Source organism: Macrosteles quadrilineatus, unplaced genomic scaffold (assembly GCF_028750875.1).
Source record: "Macrosteles quadrilineatus isolate MER2022 unplaced genomic scaffold, UCM_ALF_1.0 Scaffold_1__1_contigs__length_201487025, whole genome shotgun sequence".
Classification (NCBI taxonomy): Eukaryota; Metazoa; Arthropoda; class Insecta; order Hemiptera; family Cicadellidae; genus Macrosteles; species Macrosteles quadrilineatus.
The window spans coordinates 141,943,774-141,965,274 of NW_026542594.1; the positions used below are offsets into that span (position 1 = coordinate 141,943,774).

Genomic DNA, 21,501 nt, shown 5'->3' on the forward strand with positions numbered 1-21,501 from the left:
TCTTCAGCTGTTCCATAAGGATGAGAAATCTACTAAGGGAGTATGTTTTATCTATGCTAATACCATACTTCAAAGGAAGGAAGGTGAGGAGATTTTCTTACTGCTGATAGCCTTTTTTTGAATTCAGCGTGAAAAACACTGGGTATTTTCTATAGTTTGGGCCGTTTAGGGGAACCAAACAAATGGTTAAAAACTCTTCTATCTCATAATTTTAGTAAACTATGATACCTACTATTATTTGAATACAAGTTAAATAGATGTCAAGAAAAAATAGACCGCAAATTAATATTTTTGGGATAGATTTACATTGACCAAAGAATACTCTCCGAGTATAGTGTATGTAGTGATAAAGTTTCCCGAGCTTTGCTCGGGTCCCCATATACTGATTATAAAACAAAACTCCTTGCAACATTTCTAACGTCTTTGATCACACTTTCCCGCCTTCCCACAACACAGTGACACAGCAGAGCAGAAGTTTTGTTTTGTTTTGTTGACTCTTTGAGTGTTCGTTCCTGTCTTCTTGTGTTCTTATGTTGTAAGTTATTGGGGATGCGAATTGCGATTGTAATCCAAGAAATAAATTAGTTGTAAATTCTAACTTTGAAATTAGTTTTTTAGGCTTTTAAAAAGTTCAGGAATTCTGTAACGATAATTGAAATGGAAAACCAATCTGAGACTCCTTCTCAAAGAAAATATCCCCAAAGGAACAGAAAGGTAAGTTTAACCCACGGTTTAACCTAGGCCTAGAGGCCTACATCATGTCCACAAACCATTTTTTGTAGAGGGTGCATTGTAACAAAATGTCATCTCTTTTGCCTAACTTAATAGGTAAAAAAGCGGAGTCATAGGGGAGCGACAATGGTTCCATTGAATTTCTCGCCTTATAAAAGAGTAATTTAGGCCTAAGTTTATATTGGCTATAGGCCTACTTCATTTAAGTTTTTAACAGCATTACAACATAAGTTATTGAGGTAATTATTGCGACTAACCTATAGCCTAAGTATTATTATGGGAACCTATAAGTATAGATTTATATATCTCCAGAAACTAGATTTTTAGCTGAAAATAATGGTTCAAAAATGTTTCCGTGCTCACAAGTATTATTGGAGCTAAACGGCCTGTTTAAAGTTTTATTTACCTTTGTAAACTACTGACTAGTATATTTTAATTGACGGTTGGCTATTTCCTCGCCAGAAGCTTGATAAAATTTATGTTAATTGTAAGTGATTTTAAATAAATATTGGACTCACACTAACAATTAATAGTAGCATCCTGATCCCACACACTGTCACTTTCCAGTCCTTCCATTGTAAAGAAAGATCGCCGAGCAAAAACGTCTCGCCCAAGATTGTCCCAGCCAAAATCCGCTTTCGCCAATCACCTCGCAGGCAGTAACCATAATTATTCCAGCCTTGACAGAAACCCACACTTTTTACATGGTTACCCATAGGTCCCGGTTCCAGGTCTTACCATGAGTACTACACGGTAATTAGCTTATTCTTGATATGGGAAATTCGCTAAAAGGGGGTCGTAGGGGCACAGCAAATGTTTCATTGAATGTTTCACCCCGAAAATAGCGGGTATATTTCATTTCAGTCAAAGTGGCATTGCAACATAGTCACTCCCCAGACCCCTAGTTTATTATTTATATCTTCTTGTATACAAAATTCTGTGTACAATATATCTTATTTTCCTTTTTAAATGTAGCCTAAATTTATTGTTTATTGTGCGGAAGATGGACTCAATCCCCAACCACAGGCTTTTAGTTTATTTGGGGATTTTATTTCATAATTAGTTTTGTGTACCATTGTAGGCCTACTGATTTTCTGTATTGAAATAATAAAGAATTCATTTCAATTTAGTAAATCTTAGTTTCTGAACAAAGCTCATTCGTTACTTTTGAATCCCACTCTGTAAGTGGTACGAACAGCGTATATTTGGATAGACAATTAAAGGAATCCATTTAAGGCAAAACAACTTTTTTTATTAGGAGGACTTTACTCGCATAAAAAGTAAAATGGTACAGCGAAAGTAAAAAGTAGGGGAATAGTTATGGTTCCATTGAATTCCTCGCCCCCAAAATAGGGGCTAACTAAATTTTGCAGTATTTAACAAACGGGTAAATACAAGGTTTGAGGGGAAATCCTTTTGAAAACTTCCCACTAACCCAGAGCCTGAAGTCTACCAAAGATCAAATACGTCCATAACATAACAAAACCTAAATAGGCCTATCTGGTTCTATCACATTTTAATAAAATTGATCGAACTATAATATAGCCTAGGCCTAGCCTGTTGCCTATATATTATTGATCCATAACAACTCTACTTCTAAGATAATTGCCATTATGCTTTCATTCATTGAGAAACTAAAATGTACAGAAAGGCCAAAAGCTGGCTACTTAAAAATATTAGGCTAATATCAGAAATCAGAATCTTTATTGTCTTTAAACATAATACACAATGTAATAGACAACGTCAATATGATCAATACAAAGTTAAAAAATAAAATACTATTTGTCAATCAGAACATCAAAAGTGTATATAGACTTATTATAAAAATATTCTGACAAGTCATAGAAGGGATTTAGGCTTAGCCAGTCATACATTCTAAGTTTGAATAACTTAAATTCTAAAGATTTGCTTTCAGTGTGCAACCTATTAAACATTATTAGACCAATAATCGCAAAACTGTTTCTACACTTACTTAGCCTACTGTATGATATATCTAACATGAACTGGTTTCTATTGTTACATTGGTGAATGTCTGATCTGTTTACATATAAGCCTACATTTAAATTCTTTTTTACATACAACAAACACAAAAATATATACCGGTTTATCACAATCAGGATCTTACTTCTAATAAATAAAGGTTTGCAGTGCTCTCTGACTCGAGCCTTCTTCATAACCCTTAATGCTAATTTTTGTAACAGCAAGACTTTATGTACATGGCAGCTATTTCCCCAGAGAATTAGGGCATACAGACTGAAAATAAGCAAAGTAGGATGTCTTTACATAGGTTCTAGTATTTAAGTTTTTACTATTATAACTTTATAAATTAATTTTACTAGAATTAATTTACGTAAACAATTTACTGTTTAATGCTTCAGGACTATATATATTTGTAGTTTATTTTTTTGAAAAATTGTAAATTTTTTATATATTGTGGAAATATAACTGATTTGATTTGATTTGGTTCAATAAAAGGTTAAATTACCTGTGTCCTGTCTCAGCCGGTCGATCCTAATAAAGCTATATCCAATTACAGGAGATGCATTTTGGCAGAATAAATTGCCATCATCAGTCTTAATATAAGTTCTTACATCTAGGTTTCTGGCACAATACCAATAAGAGATCTTAACAAAGAGATAACTCTTGACAAATTTATACAAACTGAATCTATATGTGGTAACCAAGATAGAGAGAGAGCTGTCTATTACTAATCCTAAAATTTTAATTTCATGGTTTTCAGTTTGGCTAACATTAATTGACTTAAGACTACAGATCAGATTCTGGGTTTTATCTTTGTTTAAAAGGAGACTGTTAGAACTAAACCACATAGAGGCCGTGTCAAGAGTTTTTTTACAGATTAGTTTGAGTGAGGTTCATAATGTCTAAATTTTACAAACTCCAACGTCTAAAATATTAAATAAACAGTGCGTTTCATAATCTCCAAATTTCATAAACTCCAAAACTATAACTTTCAAATAAGCACCGTTTCACAATGTCCAAGTTTCACAAACTCCAACGGTATTTCACAAAGTCCAACATTAATATATTAAATAAACAGAGCGGTTCATAATGTCCAAATTTCATAAACTCCAAAAATATAACTTTCAAATACTTACCGTTTCACAACCTCCAAATTTCACAAACCCCAACAATAAAAATATTAAACAAACACAGCGGTTCATAATCTCCAAATTTCATAAGCTCCAACGGTACAGTCTCTGCCAGAAGTCGCTGCAGAGGTTGCCGTGGTTCGGCATGTAGGCGCTACACGTTCTAGTGTTGTAGTGGCGCGTCACAAAACATCATTGTTGGTCGTAGTTGCTTTTTTAAGAGTGTAAAGTATTGGTATTAATACCCCTTCTGCAGCAAACCTGCAGACTAATTGAATTTCCATTTTCCTTATTTGATTTACACCATCAATGAAGTTACGTATCAGTGAAGTTATTAGTTTATATATTGCAACATGGATAATCATTAATATAATCGTACTTCCTAACTAATATTATAAACGTGAAAGTTTGTATGTTTTTTTTGTATTTTATGTATTTCTGCGTTTATGTATGTTAGTTTCTACCTTTTTATGTAGTTTCAACTCATCCTTTAGTTTAACTTAAGTTTAAGTTATAAGTTTAAGTTTAGTTTTTACTTGTAGTTTCATCCTTTTAGTGGGTAGAATGAATAAAGTACAAGGTTTTCGGCACTTTTCTAAGAACGGGCTATTTTTACACACAAAAAAACTAGGCCTACTGATGTAATCATCATGAAATTTTAACAGCTATTAGAAAATATACTTATAAAACATATTTATACGTTTTAAAATTTTTCATCGGTAAAAAAATCTCTTACAATATTTTGTAATGGCTTTTTAATTGAGAGACGGAACAGTTAAGAAACTCAGCTGAAAGCTTGAACTAAAGATATAAAAAATATAAAAATGTAAATTTAATTTGCACATTATGTGTTAACACTGAGTCACCACACAGCTAAGTGTTCTTCAATCATTAAAATGCACGTATAATAAGTAGTTTAGCGCCAGCTGTTTGGTGATTGGACGGTGCCTGCTATCTGACCGTGCCAACCACTGTAGAGACTTCTGGTCCAGACTGTACCATTGCAGCTTATGAAATTTGGAGATTATGAACCACTCTGTTTATTTAATATTTAAAAGATGGAGTTTGTGAAATTTGGACATTGTGAAACATTCATTATTTGAATGTTATAGATTTGGAGCTTATGAAATTTGGAGATTATGAAACGCTCTGTTTATTTAATATATTAACGTTGGACTTTGTGAAATCATCGTTGGAGTTGGTGAAATTTGGACATTGTGAAACAGTGATTATTTGAATGTTATAGTTTTGGAGCTTATGAAATTTGGACATTATGAAACGCTCTGTTCATTTAATATTTTAAGCATTGGAGTTTGTGAAATTTAGAGTTTATGAAGCGCTCCCATTAGTTTTAAAGCTTCAAAATCAGGATGAATACTTATAAAAGTAGTATCATCTGCAAACATTATACTGGATGAATCATTTACATTATTTTCCAAGTCATTAATTACAATAATGAAAAGGAGTGGCCCAAGAACGGACCCTTGGGGGACACCATACCTAACGTCAGAACAACTTGAAACATCTCCACCTACATCAACATACTGCCTTCTTCCATCCAAATAAGATTTAAAAAGCTAAGTTGTGTATCACCGATGCCATAGTAGTTCAACTTTCTGAGGAGTACAGTAGACTCTGAGTAATCCGGCAGATATAGGACCATGATACTGCCGGATTAGTGAAACTGCCAGATTACTTGAATGTTATCAATAAAAACCTTTAAAATGCAAATAAAACACATCTCTGAAGATCGCGCGATCGGAAACCCCTATTGTCGCGATCGGGCATGACGACGATGACATTTCCGTGACCGTGAGAGGCGATGATAACATCTATACCTCCGCGGGAGATGTTTGTGATTTTGCAGCGATCGCGCATGACGACGATGACGTTTTCGTGACCACGGGAGTAGACAATGGTGTTTACACGGCCGTGGGAGATGATACAATTTTTGCGCGACCGCGGTAGACAATGATTATGTCTACATGACCGCGTGAGATGTTGATGATTTTGCCGCGATAGTGCATGACAATGATGACGTTTCCATGACCACGGGAGGCGATGATAACATCTATACGTCCGCGAGAGATGTTGATGATTTTGCCGCGATCGTGCAAGACGACAATGACGTTTCCGTGACCATGGGAGGTGATGATAACGTCTATAGGTCCGCGAAAGATGTTCATGATTTTGCCGCGATCGCGCAAGATGACAATGTCGTTTCCGTGGCCACGGGAGTGGATGATGATGTATACTCGGCTGCGGGAGATAATCAGAATTTTGCTGCGATCGCGGAAGACTTCACCCGTTAAAAGACACCGGATTACTGGAGTGCCAGAGTGGTGCAGTGCCGGCTTAGAGAGGGTCTACTGTATACTATGATCTATCCTGTCGAAAGCCTTGCTAAGATCACAGGCTGTGATCTGTGCAAGACTTCCGCTTTCAAAAGCTGTGAGAACTCCAGAGATTAGACACACCAGGGCATCTGTGGTAGACAGACCCTTGCGGAAACCAAATTGAAATTTTGAAAAAAAATTGTTGAGAATCAAAGTACTTACAGATTTGAGGTTTAACGACCGATTCAATGATCTTTCCCAGGACAGGGACCAGGGAGATTGGGCGATAATTTGCTACTTGTGACCTATCACCCTTTCTGAACACAGGGACTACTCTTGAAATTTTTTGAGAGCTGGGGAATACACCTTCCGCCAGGCAGGTGTTGATGCACAAAACAAGTGGTGTCAAGGTATCACTAATAATATACTTAATGATATTAATTGAGAGGCCATACATATCTATGCTTTTGGATGCTTTCATTTTTGAGACAACACTTAAAACACTTTCAGCGCTAACACATTCCCAGACGAAGGGAGAGCTGGAAACCCTTGCATGCCGCAGGAACTCCTCGGAGGATGTTTGTGGCACAGGTATGTTGTCCCTCGCCTCGCTGACCGACTCGATGAAGAAGGTGCTGTAGTCCTCTGCGGTGATCGTAGCATCGGGTTCCATCTTCTTCTGGGCAGACACCTTTCTGATCAACGTCCAAGAAGCTTGGCATTTATTAGTTGAGTTTTTGATGAAGGCAGCATTTGCGTTTTGTTTGGCTTTGTTTACGTCTTGCTTTTAGATGTTTCTACGGTGTTTATAGGCCTTATATGAAGCTCGACTTCTTAAATTTAAATAAACTGTCCTGTATGCCATAACAGTGTCCTTCATTGATTTTAATTCAGTACTATACCAAGTAGGCCTAACAATGGCTTTTACTTTACTTGCAGTTTTTCTTTTGGTTACTGTTGTAATTGGACAAGCTTGATTAAACAACTCCAATATCTTAGTGAAGAATAAGCCAAACTTTTCATCTGCAGATATGTTGTGCTGCACAAGTAGATGCACCCAATCAACGCAGTTCAGAAGTAACAATAACTCATCCAGACAACGCAAGGAGACATTACGGAATGTTAAACTTTTGGGCTCATTGTAGATAGGATCAGATATCTTTAAAATATACTCAAGTCCACTATGATCACTAATATCAAGGGGAATCACATGAGTGCTACACAATTCATTTGTTATATTTGTAAATACATTGTCGAGGCAAGAATTAAGTCGAGTAGGCATATTTTTGAGATGTTTGCAATCAAATTGCCTAAGAAGATTTAACAATTTCGAGGTACTAGAGGCTGGTCACGTGTGACTTTGAACTTGGTATTTACATCTCCACCAATCACGATTTGTGTTTTCATGTGGCTGAGGTGAATCAACATCAGCTCCAAGTTGGTTAGGAATATGTTTTCATCCCCAGCGGGGGAATGGTAAATACTAACGACAATAGTTCTTGGGTTGTCTATCACTACGGCTACACATTCAAGGTTGACTTCACAGCAAAGCCAATCTAGGTAAAGTTTTTGGCAAGAAAATAACACATTATTTCTCACAAGAATACCGACTCCGCCTCTTATGTGGTTCTTGCGACAATACATAGACAACGGTGTGTACCCTTCTACTTGTAAGTAACTAACCTCACTTTCACAGAGCCAGTGTTCGCTTAAACATAATAAATCATAGTCACGCTCAAATCCCTGGAAACTCAGAATATTCTCCTTGCTCCTTAGTCCCTGAACATTTTAATAGTGAAACGTTATGTTCTTCTGATCATCAACTGGAATTAGGCTGTCCTTTATCCCAGTGTCCACCTTTCCGTTTGAGTTTAAATTTCGCCGAGTTTTTGGTAGATTGAAAGTACTTATAAGAGTACCCTTGGACCAAAAGTCTTCATTATACACATTATTCCAAGAAGTTTCTGGCACTCCCACTTTAAAGGATCTGTAAGTCGGATACTTTGTTGTTAACTTTTCCACTTCATAATTACCAACTTTTTGGTCTGATAAAAAGTTTTCTAGGTCTTTTTTTCCTACAGATGGCTCAAGTCTTCACACAAAAATAAATTTTGTTCTTTTGATGGTATTTAGAGTGTTGATGGCCACTGACTTTCCAGTCAGTACTTTATGAGTAGATTTACTGAACTTTGTGTCTTTAGGTTTAACACTTTCCTTAGATGTGCCTAGATTTAGGTTAGGCTTAATTTGTGTATGATTCCTCTTGTAAAATACAGTTTTCCATGGTGTTTTATTCAACTTGACAGGATTAGTTTCAATAAGAGCTGGAAAACTGTCCTTATCAAAAAATTCCACTTCATCTTCACTATCATCTTTACTTGCCAGCTGTTGTTCGCCTCCAGTTTCAAGTATCCAAAAAGAAGGTATCGAATGGCTGGATTCGGTTGTTACACTTCGACTACCAATAGTCGAACTCGCACCAGGTTTGTCGATGATAGACCTCGAACCGAGTTTATCGTCTTGCTTCTTAGGCTTGAATCAAATCAAATCAAATCAAATTATCTTTATTCACTTTATACATATTACATACATGAATAGTGTCAACGCATACAAAATTGGTTATGCAACTTAATCTAAAAGACTTAACGATACAATTTGACAATTATTTTAGAATGTATAGCTAATCCATTTTTGATTTAGAAACTCGTCTATACTATAAGAAGCCAGATGAATTAAGAATTATTTTAATTTCTTTCAAAAATTGGGTTTGTTTTGATCTTTTTTTAGTAAGGCAGGCAAACTTCTTATGAATAAATTGCCGATATACGAAGGCTTCATTTTTGAAAGTTTCAACCAATGATGACTTTTTACAGTAAGATTTTTCCACCTTGTATTGTATTTATGGGATACTTCACTGCTGAATAGTTTTAAAAATATACAAACCATACACTGTAAAAATTTTAATTTCTTAAAAGTACTTTTTCACTGACTTCTTATCCTTAAATTGTTCAATAACTCTAATGGCCTGTTTTTGTAGTTTTAAAACCTTTTTCAAATTTTATTGTACTGTCCCACCATAAATTTTGATTCCGCAGCCAATATGACATTCTATAAGCGAGTGGTATATCAATTTTAACACAGCTTTATCACAGAGATAAGCCATTGATCTTAAAACAAACAAGCCTGAATTAATTTTACCAACCAAATACTTAATATGTTCATTCCAATTTAGATGTTCATCAATTATCAAGCCTAAAAATTTGCTGGTTACTCCAGAGGTCTTTGTTACGTTGGCAGTACTTGCAATACTGGACCTGTCAATTTTGTGTTTGCCAGCAGACGACAATAACATTTGACATAACCTCGCATTAGTTTGAGATATTTCCTTAATACGAATATTAGTTGCTTTATTGTCCTTCACCATTGTTTTAATTAAACTAACTAGATTTTCGACCACTGACTGTAAGTTTATGAGACCATCCAAGTTCTCGGCTTTTTCAACCATACTGTCAATCTTCACGTTGCACGAAGAGCAATACCACTTCACGTCATCAGATAATTCGTTTATAAGATCGTACCTTTCCTCCGAAACGTTCACACAAGCTGGATGATACCATTTCTTGCACAGTTCTTCACAGTAGAGTCCTTTTCCATCACCAGGAATAATTCATTTACAAACTGAACACGGAGCATCATCCGTACCACCGTCGTCCATACTAATACCGTCGTCTTGAATACTAATAAGTAAAGGAAGCAAACATAATCTAGCCTAGGCCTATATTAATAGTAGCTGTGTGTAATAATTTAGTATCCTATTAAGTTATAGTAGGCTTACAGTATGAAAATCAATTTCTGTAGTGGTAGGTACCAGTTATAACCTAATTCATGTATTAAAATAGGCCATAACCTCTTTAAATTGATCCAAGCTTTATATGGCTTAATCTGTTGTCTTTATTGAATAAAGATGTTTTGAATTGAATTGAATTGAATTAACAAGTTTTCAAACTTTTTTCTTTCTGGGTTTTTAGAAAGTCAAGTATTGGTACGAAGATTCTGATATATCAATAGAAGATACACCCAAAGGCAACAAAGTTGCCAAAATAAATCCTGATGAATCTGGTGAAGATTCTTCATGTGAAAAAGAGAACAACAATGAAAATGAATCAGATGAAAATGGAGAAGAAATGGAAGAAAAAGAGGAAATAAGTGAATATGAAAAGTTAAGGTTGAAGAACCTCGAAGAAAACAGACGTATCATGATGTAAGTTCTAAAGTATAATAAATAAGGTAGGCTATTTTTAATCTCTTAGCGAATTCCCTATAAGATTCAAGCTATTCCTGCAGTTTCCATGGTATGACCACTGGGATACTGTTTCCACAGAGAAGTAAGCTACAGACGATACATTCAATACCATAGTACACTTAAGCGGTGTTTATCACCAATCGCTGGTGTCTAGAGCAAATTATTTTTGTCACTTCCTTCCGATCTCCTTTCCACCCTTGCCATCACGTACTACAGAGCTTACACTGTAGGAAGATCCTGTGCGCTACAACTGCAATTCAAAAATATTATGTGACCATTCCCGTTCAGGCTCTTCCTTTCTCGAAACAAGTACATTTCCGCTCCAACATAGCAGAGCGCTAAAAGCACACGGTTGTCCCATAAGCTTGTATCCTCTGTACCTTGCTTCTATGAGCTACTTCATAGTTTTATGGTGCTAGATGAAAAAAAATTAACCATAAGAAAGCTTCATAACTTGGGATTATTTTAACAATTAAAGAATTTCAAATTTAAGCCCTCCAACTTAAGCCCTACATAATGGGGGAGCGAGCTGGTTTAGTGGTAGAGTGCGGGGCATCAGTGCCCAAATCCCACTAATGTATTTTATCTATATGATAATGTCGCAACCCACTAAGACTAGCCTGAAGTATAATGTGTAAAACATTTCCGGGCTAGAACTAGCGTCCTAGGATGTGAAGGTGGGACAAAAAAAGAAAAAAGCCCTCCATACATAGTCCGACATGTCAGGTCTGCGGTCCATCTGTCAAGTCTGTTAAATCTGGCTGTTACCACGTACACGATCCAACCAGTGTTCCAACTGCCGTTTCGACTGTGGAATCTACGTGTAGCTTTGGTTTTATTTGGTCAGCAGAGCTTTTTAACCCTAGGAGTGCCCTGATGGTTTGGATGAATGTCCCAGCCATTTTTGCGATTTTGCGAGGGGTTTCTTTAAAAATTTGCAGTGACTATACTATTTATGATAGCCTAGTCATATAGGTACTCATTTTGTAGACAAAAAAAAAGGAGATTTTAAATAAAGTAATAAAATCAAAATCCCTAAGGGCGTTTTTTTAGCTACAGTTGAAAAAATAAAATTTTCAAATTTTTTTTACATAATTTTCAAAAGTAGAGTTTTGGTATTTTTTTCAAAAAAAGATTTTTCAAAAATCCAAGATATACAAATTGTAGGCAATTTATTTCCCTACGTAGAAATATGTTTGGTTTTTGATAAAAAAAAAAAAAAAATATGCCATCTACAGGAATAAATGTGTAAAATTGTAAAAAATTGATAAATGTACTTTGATTTTTTGAACCACAGAAACATCAAATATAATTCTAATGAACAAAAAATGTTATATAAGTAAAGTTGATAATATAGTTATATGATATAATACACTTTAGTGCCCAGTAATAACTGTTTTCTAAGTTTTATATGAGTTGAAAAAGAAAATATAAGTTTTTTCATACGGGAAAATTAGTCATTCAAAGCTGTATGTATTTTTTTTTATTGCATTTTATTATTATAAGATGTACATATACTTACAGAGAATACATTTCCAAACAAGAATATATACATATGTATACATAAATAATAAGAAATAAAAGTTCTATAAGCATTTTAGATGTGAGACGTACATTACAGATATGCCTCCGCTTTCCCCTAATTGGATCGCATCTGCAGATGTTATTTCAAACGGCCTCTGTGCATAAACTATAAGAGTTAGCCCCATCATATCCATTCTAGTTTTATTCACAAAGACTCAGAGAATTCGGATATGGAATAAAAAATGTTAAAAATTTTGTAAATTTTGGAATAAAGTTCTAAAACTAAAATAAAAATCAAAAATTGGTTCTTATACTATAAAATGGAAGTGCCCTTATAATGCTAAGCATTTTTTTACAAAGAAATTAGATATAAATAGTAGGCAACCTATCTTCCTACATGGAAATGTAAATTACTTTGTGAAACTATTTTTTTCACGCGGTTTACGGTGAAAGAATCGACAATAACACTAATTCGATACGGTAAGCCTACATTTCAATCATGATAATATTTACAAATAATAAAACAGCAGTACAAAATAAAAATATATAATAAGACCAAACACAAACAAATATTTACAAGGGATGAGACAATTTGAATATAGAAAAATAACATTTTTGCAGTATGTTTTGAAATAAAGTTCAAAAACTAAAAAAAAAAAAACAACAAATAGTTGTTCTTGTACTATAAAATAGAAGGGACACAATGTTTTTACAAAGAAAGTAGATAAAAATAGAAGGCAACTTATTTCCCTACATGGAAATCTAAATTATTTTGTGAAACTATTTTTTCACACGGTTTACGGTGGAACAATCAACAATACTACTAATGCAATGCGGTAAGCCTACATTTCAAACATGATAATATTTACAACTAATAAAACAGCAGTACAAACAAAATAAAAATATAACACCATGCACATACAAAATTATTTTACTAGCACCCTATCCTGCTGGATAAACTCTTGCTTTAGTTGTTTTTGCGACCTGGACGATTCATGTATCGCTCCGGATTGTGTGTCATCGCTGGTTCACAAAACTTATGAACTCCTGCCTTACAAGTTGGACACCAGTAACCAGATCTGGACCTCTTGTTCTTCTCCAGGCAGACAACACATGTTATGGTGTTAGTTCCAGGTAGCCTTTCAATTTGATGCGGAGCACGGACATCGCCCCCCGGACCAGCAATTGGCGGGAGAGGGGGAGGCATATTGGAGGAAGACAGTTCCGCAATTATACTGACAATAAATTTGAATCTGGCCATTGAATCGTTGCCATGTTGACACTTGTACAAAATGTACGAGTTCAGCATGGCCATGTCAATAAAATTGTCGACTATTTTCCTCCAATATTTTATTGTAGTACGACTCATTGACAGGTGGTAAAGACTTTTGTCTTTCATGTCCATTGTCCACGCCACCCATAAATTTGTTGTACACCTGAATGACACGAGGCTTTACTGACTGGCGGCCATTTGCACTGACATTTACAGTGTTTTCAGCATGTATAGCTGTGGTGAACCGGTTTCCTGGTTTCACGCTCCCTGAATTTCACAAGGAGGACTGATATCGAAGGTTCAATCCTCTTTCTGAAATACAAAGCTTCACCTACCTCTAGACCAGCTTCCAACACAACTTTGGACAATTCCTTGCTCCGTTTGTTGATCGTCCCTGTCAAATAGGTTTTACAAGTAGTCAACCAACGGGCCAAGCGAATCTTTGTGTAAAAATTGTCAGTAAACAAGTGGTAGCCTTTGTCAAGTAAGCCAGTTTTGCCAAGCAGATATGCAACCACTTTATTATTATATGGGTGAAGGGATCAGGGCCCCCAGACAAAAAGTATTTGCCACTGTATAAAACACTCTGTAGGACATACCCCGTCACACTATCACAGAGTTCTAACTTTTTTATTCCGAAACGGGAATGCCTTTTGTTAGGCATGTATTGAATAAACGCTGTCCGGTTTTTCATGCCGATCATCGATTCATCAATACACACCTCCTGCTGTGGTACAAAATATCTTTTGAACGAGTCATTCAACATATCCATAAAATCCCGTATCTTCACCCACGGGTCATACCCTTCTTGACCTGGGGGTGGAGATACACGAGAGGATAAATGAAACATACTCGTTATCATTTGAAATCATTTGAATGGCATCGTTCTGGAATAAAAAGGTATGTGCAGTACAGGGTGGTTACTCCAGTACTCTGTGAGGTTCTTGAGCCGGGTTAGGCCCATTGAAAATAGGATCGCAAAATATTTTTTCATTTCATTTACTGTCACATCGGCCCATTTGCGAAGGCGAGAATGTGGGGCCAACAGACCATGCCTTTCCAAATCAGCCATTCGGGTGCGGGCATAATTGTTTGTCTCAGTGACAATCATGTCCCACATATCCGCAGTAAAGAAAAGGTAAAAATATTCTATTGGGTTCAACAAAAAACCAAAATCTTTAGGGCCAGTAGAATCAGTAGCAAATTTGGATCTTACTTCGATTGGTTGCTCCGGGGGGTAGATCCTGACCCATGGTGGACCGCTGGGCATCTCCTGGCGGGATGGACCCTCCTGATGCCTAGGAGCAAGCTCTTCAGGGGGCTGTGGCTCTCCGGCGGGGAGTTCCCTCACAAGTGCCGGCTGTCTGGGAGGTGGTGCTGGCCCAATCTCTCTTAGGTGTTCTTCGGGGTGGAGTTGGGGTGGAGGCTCCACTCTCTGCGCTGGAGTAGGCCTAGTGGGTCTCGAAGATCTTGGAGGGGGTAGTACTGGTACCGGTATGTTAGACGGTTTCGAAGGTCTTGGAGGGGTGGATCTGGTCGGGTCGACGGCTTCTTCCTGGCGATAGGGGGAGGTGAGTCCGGATGGAGCAGGTCGAATTCGGAAAACCTCTTTTTTTAGGCTTAGGAAGAAACTCCGCCGGAATGTCCTCTCTAGCACTCGTTTCTAGTTCGTCAACTAGTTCAATGTCCGGAACATAATCGTCCTCACTTCCAGAGCTGAAGTCTAATAGCTCCTCCGCGGAAACATCACTTTCCTCCTCCAACTGTTTCCGCATGGCGGCGTATAGTGTTCCCGATGTTGTCCTTAGCCTAGGCCTACCCTTAGATTCAAATCCGATGAAGGGTGGAGGTACATTGTCTTTGCTAGAACCGGGTACTGCATCGAACCATGGCATCATCTGTTTTGGTTTTTCCGGTGTGGAAGTAGCCACAGGAGTTGGAATAGAGGGGTCGTCAACATCATCCTCTTCATCGCTGAAGGGTGCAATTCCACAGTCTATTATTCCTGTCTGTGTAGCGATTTCATTCTCCAAATCACTTGGTTCACCAAGTAACCTGTCTATTGACGTGTCCTAGGCCTCAATTGTTTTATTTTTACCAACACAAAATTTCAGTAAATTGTTCACAAATAGTATCTATTATCAATAATTAGGTGGATCAAAACAGTTCTCTCATAATATACTAAAGAAAACAACACATTTACAGAAACAATTACACAATGATTCACTTGTAAACAACAGAGAACAGCTGATGGCACGACGCGATTACACAACGACAGCAGTCAGACGCACAAAGAGAAGAGTAATGGCAATCGTCACCGTTTCACAACAAAACAACTAATTCTTGACCTGCCAATGACGTCACAGCCAACCCCCGCGTAGTTCAAACTGTGCAATATGTTTCTGGCTACCATTGAATATAAAATCACACCACCAAAACTCAATGCTTCATTGATTTATAAGCCTTTCCCCATATGACGATTTTCGTCATTCAAAATGACAGCTGATTTCTAAAAATTATTTCCCAAACTGTCTGACATTATATAACATAGTTCTTGATACGAAAATAAACTCCAGAAAACAAGTTTTCTATTGGTACCAATTCCAACGGTATTCGAGCAAAATTATCGGCACTAGGATTTTTTGAAAGTGAGCAATAAATTGACGCGCTAACCTCAAAATAGTCTCGCGCCTAAATTTTCATTCAAATTGTAACGACAATAAAATCGATTTGTTATTGCTATAAGGTTTGTTTATATATGAAAATGAAAGTTTAGAATCTCATCTTTCGATTGGTATCAAAATCATTTGGGTTTGAAACCGTTAAAAATGAGTTATGAGCTGTTAAAAAAAAATTGACACTATATGACGATTTTCGTCATATGAGCGGTTTGGAAGCAAAGGCATATGACGAAAATCGTCATATGGGCACTCCTAGGGTTAAGAATCTAAGCAAACATTCAAGCTTTTACATGTGTCATTAATACATTCATTAATTTGATTTATTTGTGTCCTGTCAGACATTGAATACAACAAGAAGGGGTATCCTTTTCTCTTGTTGTCAGCTGCATTAGTCTCTTTTTAGCGAATTTCCCATATAGGGAATAAGCTATTACCGTAGGTCTCATGTTAAGACTTGGACCCGGGACCGATTTTTTTTTTTTCATTTTGATGTCCCTAGAAGCCAAAAACACCATCGGTTCAAATTCATTTATAGGCCTACAGTATTTATATTGAAGTGTTACTGTATGATTATTGGCTACAGAGAAAATTGTAAATAAAAATTTCTAGGTTTCTTATGGAGAATAAGTAAACTGTTGTAGTTTGCTTGTTTATGGATATATTTAGATCAAAATCTAGCAAATCTATTTATTTTGAACTAAGCTATTAATATTTTACTAAAAACACACTTTATTACTCTCCCTTAGGTAGCAAACCTAGGTACTCGTTAAACCTAATGTTATTTGAAAAGATTTAATTGAAAATCAAACCAGGCAAATGGAATTATTCGCTTAGTCTGCAGGTTTGCTGCGGCAGGGGTATTTAAAAATACACCAGGCTTTTTTGGTTTTGTTACAGGATTATTTAATCTGATTTCTGTTGTACAATATCTTAGCTGATTTTATAAATTTATTTAATAATTTCTTGTACTTATTCATTACATAATCTTTAAAACTTAACTTAGTACATTTTACTAAGTTCATGTAAGTTCCCTTTTCCTTTTGCGTGAGACTCTAATTCCAGATGTTAACCACCCTTTATCTTATTTTTACTATAATAACATTTCTTGTTTATTCCTTTAGGAAAACAAGAATTAAAATGCAGTTTTAAAAGTAAAAAAAAAAACGCACATATTTATAAAAAGTATATTTACAACAGTCATTACTTCAGATTTGCAAAAAAATTCAGTCCGTTGTTCATCCTTCACAAGGATTTCAAAACTATCCAATTTTTTATTACTAACCCCCTTTTTTATTTAATATTTATATTCACCCCTGATACCAACTCAGCACCCTGAAATTAATTTTTTATTTCACAAACAAGACATGTTTTGGACATTTAGACATTTACGAGAATAAAATGATATCCAACCTGACTATATACAAAATAAATTGATTAAAAACATCAGGTGATGGTTTTGATATTATTAGATATAGTATTCAAACATTTGATTTCAATAATCTATGGTTTATATTTTGTTTTGTCTTTTTCCAGCTGCTATAACAAAATGAACTGTAATAATTTCGACACATATGTTTTTTGTCTGTCCAATGTGATGTATGCCCAACGGTTACAGAGATATTTCAAACAATTTTAAATTTTAAATTCCCATGTTATTCTTACGGAGGATAAATAAACTGTTGTTGTTTACTTGTTTATGGAAATATTGTAGGTAATCAAATTTGGCAATTTTGTTTATTTCATATTCATACTAAGCTATCAAAATTTCATACAAAAATACACCTTAATAGTTAATACCTTCCCTGTAGCCGCAAACCAAAGTACTTACTAATATTAATGTTATTTATATAAGAAATAAGTCTGAAAATGTTAAGGAATATTATGGCAGAAATCCAGTCAGGTAAATGGAATTTCTCCTGAAGTAGAAAAATCTATCAGCTGGAGTCGAGGAAATCAGCTGTATTTTTGTTCTATTGTTTGAGTATACCAATTTGTGTGTGTTCATTACCATAATATATTGAATAAATATTGGATTACTTCCCGTCGGAGGCAAAGCCTGTCAAAAGCTGAAAAGAGTCACTCCAGGCAGTCAGTAGTTATGAAATATACTATAGTCTATACACTGGTACTTGGAAATTAGAAATTGTTTCTGATTTTTAGGGAACTAGGACTGTTGAATCCAAAAAAGGAACAAAAAGAAGAAACAATGAAACCCAAACCAACTAAACCAAAAAGCAAGCCTGCTCAAAAAGTGTATGTATAAAAAGTATAGGCCTATGTTTTATTTTTTGTTTTGTAGAAACCTGATAACATAAATATACTGATATTAATACTCAATTCGTACAATTAATGGAATTCTTGAATTTTTTTAAATGAACTTTTTCTTCATTATGAAAATAAACAATAAGCTAATGCTTAAAAATAATGGTAGGTATATTAATATCAATGATTAATTATACCTCACAAACCTTGTTTTAAAAATCAGTGAGATCAGTCACACAAGTGTTTAGATTTTCCTTAAATTCTGTTGAGTTACCAATATGAATGTTATTCCTGTTATTGATTTGCAAACATGTCTGAAAAATAAAATTAGGTACTGTACAGCTTATTTTATAATTTGTTTTTGTTTTAGTTTAAAGGTAAGATTTTAGAACCTCAGTTTCTGATAAACCTATTGTTAATTTTTTCATTGAACAAAATACATCATACTGATCATATTATTGTATATGTTTAACATTTTTGCAGTCTCGTTGATTTCTGTAATTGATCTGTTCTTACTTTCCACACAGATTTAATACAAATATGCTTTGTTTTAAAGTAAACTTGAGCCAAGGAAGAGGTCACTTCGCCTTCTAAGGAAGACCCCTGAAGGCAGAGATTTGCCGCTGACGTTTGAAGAAACACCAGAAACTCCTGAGATTGAGGAGAAAACCAGAATAGAAGAAGGTAAGTTGAATAAAGGTAAAAGCTAATACCCGTGTAGGGAAGGAAGCTATAACTGTATTCAATAGTAGTATCCATATGCGATCTCATTGAATAACCTTTAGCTTGTAGAACAACACAATAACTAATAGAACAACACAATAACTCATAATAACTTTACACTAGAAGCTGAGAACAACACTCAATAAACAGATTTGTAGAAACTCGTGTTATTCAAAATAACTTGGCAAGTATCAGTCGCGTACCATAATATCCCCCAGCGGCGGACACGGTGCCGCGATTGCCGAGGGCCTCTCATCGTTAGGAAGGGGCCTCAATTGGATCTCAAAAAACATATTTTCTCTTGGAAAATAAATTTTGATGTTTGAATATAATAATCTGATCTCACATTCGCTGCAGGTGTCTGCAAAGATTGCGCGATCAAAAATCACGACTCCCAGGGATTGAGGAAGACGATAATTAAGGTCTCGCAACCGCAAAAGATGTTTCGTGTTCACGATTTTTCTACGATCGCGGGGGCCGATAATGTTGTCCGCAGGAGATGTTAACAAAACCCGCATGTAGAATATATCCCTGCGTCCGCGAAAGATGTTAGTTCAGTATTCCACCGTAAACATAGGAATGATTTCCCTGTGGTCTGGTAGATAACCCGCACGACCGCGGGAGACGGAGATTACGACCCCGCAAACACGGACGCTCACGATTTCGTCTTCACCGAGTACAGTATCGTTAATTTTTGCCCCGATTGCAGAAGTCATTTGGACCAATTATATTACATGTATTTTATACAAAAATAGTAGGCCTATCTCCTAAATAAACAAAAATAAAAGAAGTGACAGAAAAAACCCAATGGTTTTAAACAGGGTACTATGGTATTTATTATTTCACTTATATATATGTTTGTAAAAAAGGCCCTCTCATCTAAGCCGCCTCAGGCCCCCAACTATGGCAGTATGCCACTGCCAAGTATCAGTGGCGTAGCCAAGGGTAGAGTTTTGGGGGGTCATAACCCCCCCCCCCCTTGACAAAAGGATCTTGCAACGATCTCAAAAGATGCTTAGGATTTCGCTGACATCACATTATGTGTTTGTGATCAACAATCGGGGAAGATGTTGATAATGCCTTCTTGCCTTCTTAATATCAAAAGATGTTCATGATGTCCCCGTGTTCGCAGAAGGTGTCCAGTGCTCCCGTGAAAGATATCATTTCGTCCCCATAATTACAGAAGATGTTTATCAAGTCTCTGTAAGAAGAAAAATTGAAATGTCAAGTTGAAAGAAAAATTATATTGGGTTTATGACATATGGGTTTCTCTTTTCATTTAAATAAGATAAACATATGTTAATTGTTTGTAAATGTTTTGTTTACATTTCAATGTTTACTTTCATCCTAGGTTAAAGTTGGAATGTAACAGTTTATCAATGGAAGTAACAGATTTGCTATATTTTTTTGAGCATGCCTCAAAGGCCACATCGTAATATTGGTCGTCGCACCAATAATGCAAATATTGTAAGAGAGTGGCGTCGTGAACAAGAAGAACCAGATGAAGCAGTGGCGGAAGAAGCTGATAATGATAGGCAGTTAGCTAATCAATTCCAACATGAATTAGATGCACTAAAATTTTACACTTGCACTAACTGTCATCGCCAACAACTAACAGCTTCAAACCAATCACCGATTTGTTCGTGTTGTCGTTCAAATGCAACTAAATTCACGGCGTTAAATAATATGGATGTGTCAAGTGTCCCGAACGAATTAACTGACCTGACGATTGTAGAACAAATGTTGATTGCACGAGTACATCCCGCTATGCGCATTTACAAAGTACAAGCAAATGGTCAGGATTGCCAGTTTCACTACAAAGGTAACATCATTAATGTTGAGCAAGATATTAATGAAATAGCATCTGTCTTACCTACACTGCCCGAAATCTTAAAAGTCATTATTGTCCAACGTAAGGCGTCTTTGGCCATATCGATTTCAAAGTTCGACGTGAAAAACTACAGCAAGCACTTATTTGGCTGAAGGCAAATAACCCATTATATTTTGACATAACCATTAGTGATGAAGCGCTACACCAACTACCAGTCAATGATTTTGTTCACATGAGAGTACCGTGTGTACGTGAAAACCAAGAAAGTCCTGATGAAATCGAAGAAGACCAAGTTGAAGAAACATCGGTGCCTATGATTGCGCAGTCTCGTCAAAGGGATCACGTTCAGAGACTAATGTGGTCGACCAGAAATCAGCACCCGTAAACACACATGTCTAATAACCTTTTATCAATTCTTATTCTTAACTAAATAAATGAACTATCAGATAAATTTGTCATTCTTTAGAACTTAAATAATATCGGGCAAACAAACGGTGAATCTGTTGAAAGGAAACATATTGTAGGTTGTTAGCTGCTTTAGCCATTGACAATCTTAAAATAATGCTTCGCTCATTTATGCGTCTAAAGTGTAACGGCAGACCACCCTAGTATTATTGATAGGCCCTGCTGGTAAAATAAATTATTTCTAAGAGCAGGCATGAAACATTTGCTTAGTAAAATATCAATAAAATCCCAAAAAATACTCGAATATTGAATTTTGGTCGT

General features: G+C 35.9%; 1 protein-coding gene across 1 annotated transcript in view; it reads left to right on the top strand.

Annotated features, from left to right (window-relative positions):
* The first annotated feature begins 533 nt into the window (after positions 1 to 533).
* Positions 534 to 21,501, top strand: part of LOC128986035 (WD repeat-containing protein 76-like) — a 56,381-nt gene continuing 35,413 nt past the window's right edge. Inside the window, exons 1-4 of the mRNA XM_054406124.1 lie at positions 534 to 714; positions 10,207 to 10,439; positions 18,120 to 18,212; positions 18,778 to 18,905. Of these exons, the coding sequence (XP_054262099.1) occupies positions 658 to 714; positions 10,207 to 10,439; positions 18,120 to 18,212; positions 18,778 to 18,905 (511 nt within the window). The 5' untranslated portion in view covers positions 534 to 657. The remainder of the gene's footprint in view (positions 715 to 10,206; positions 10,440 to 18,119; positions 18,213 to 18,777; positions 18,906 to 21,501) is intronic.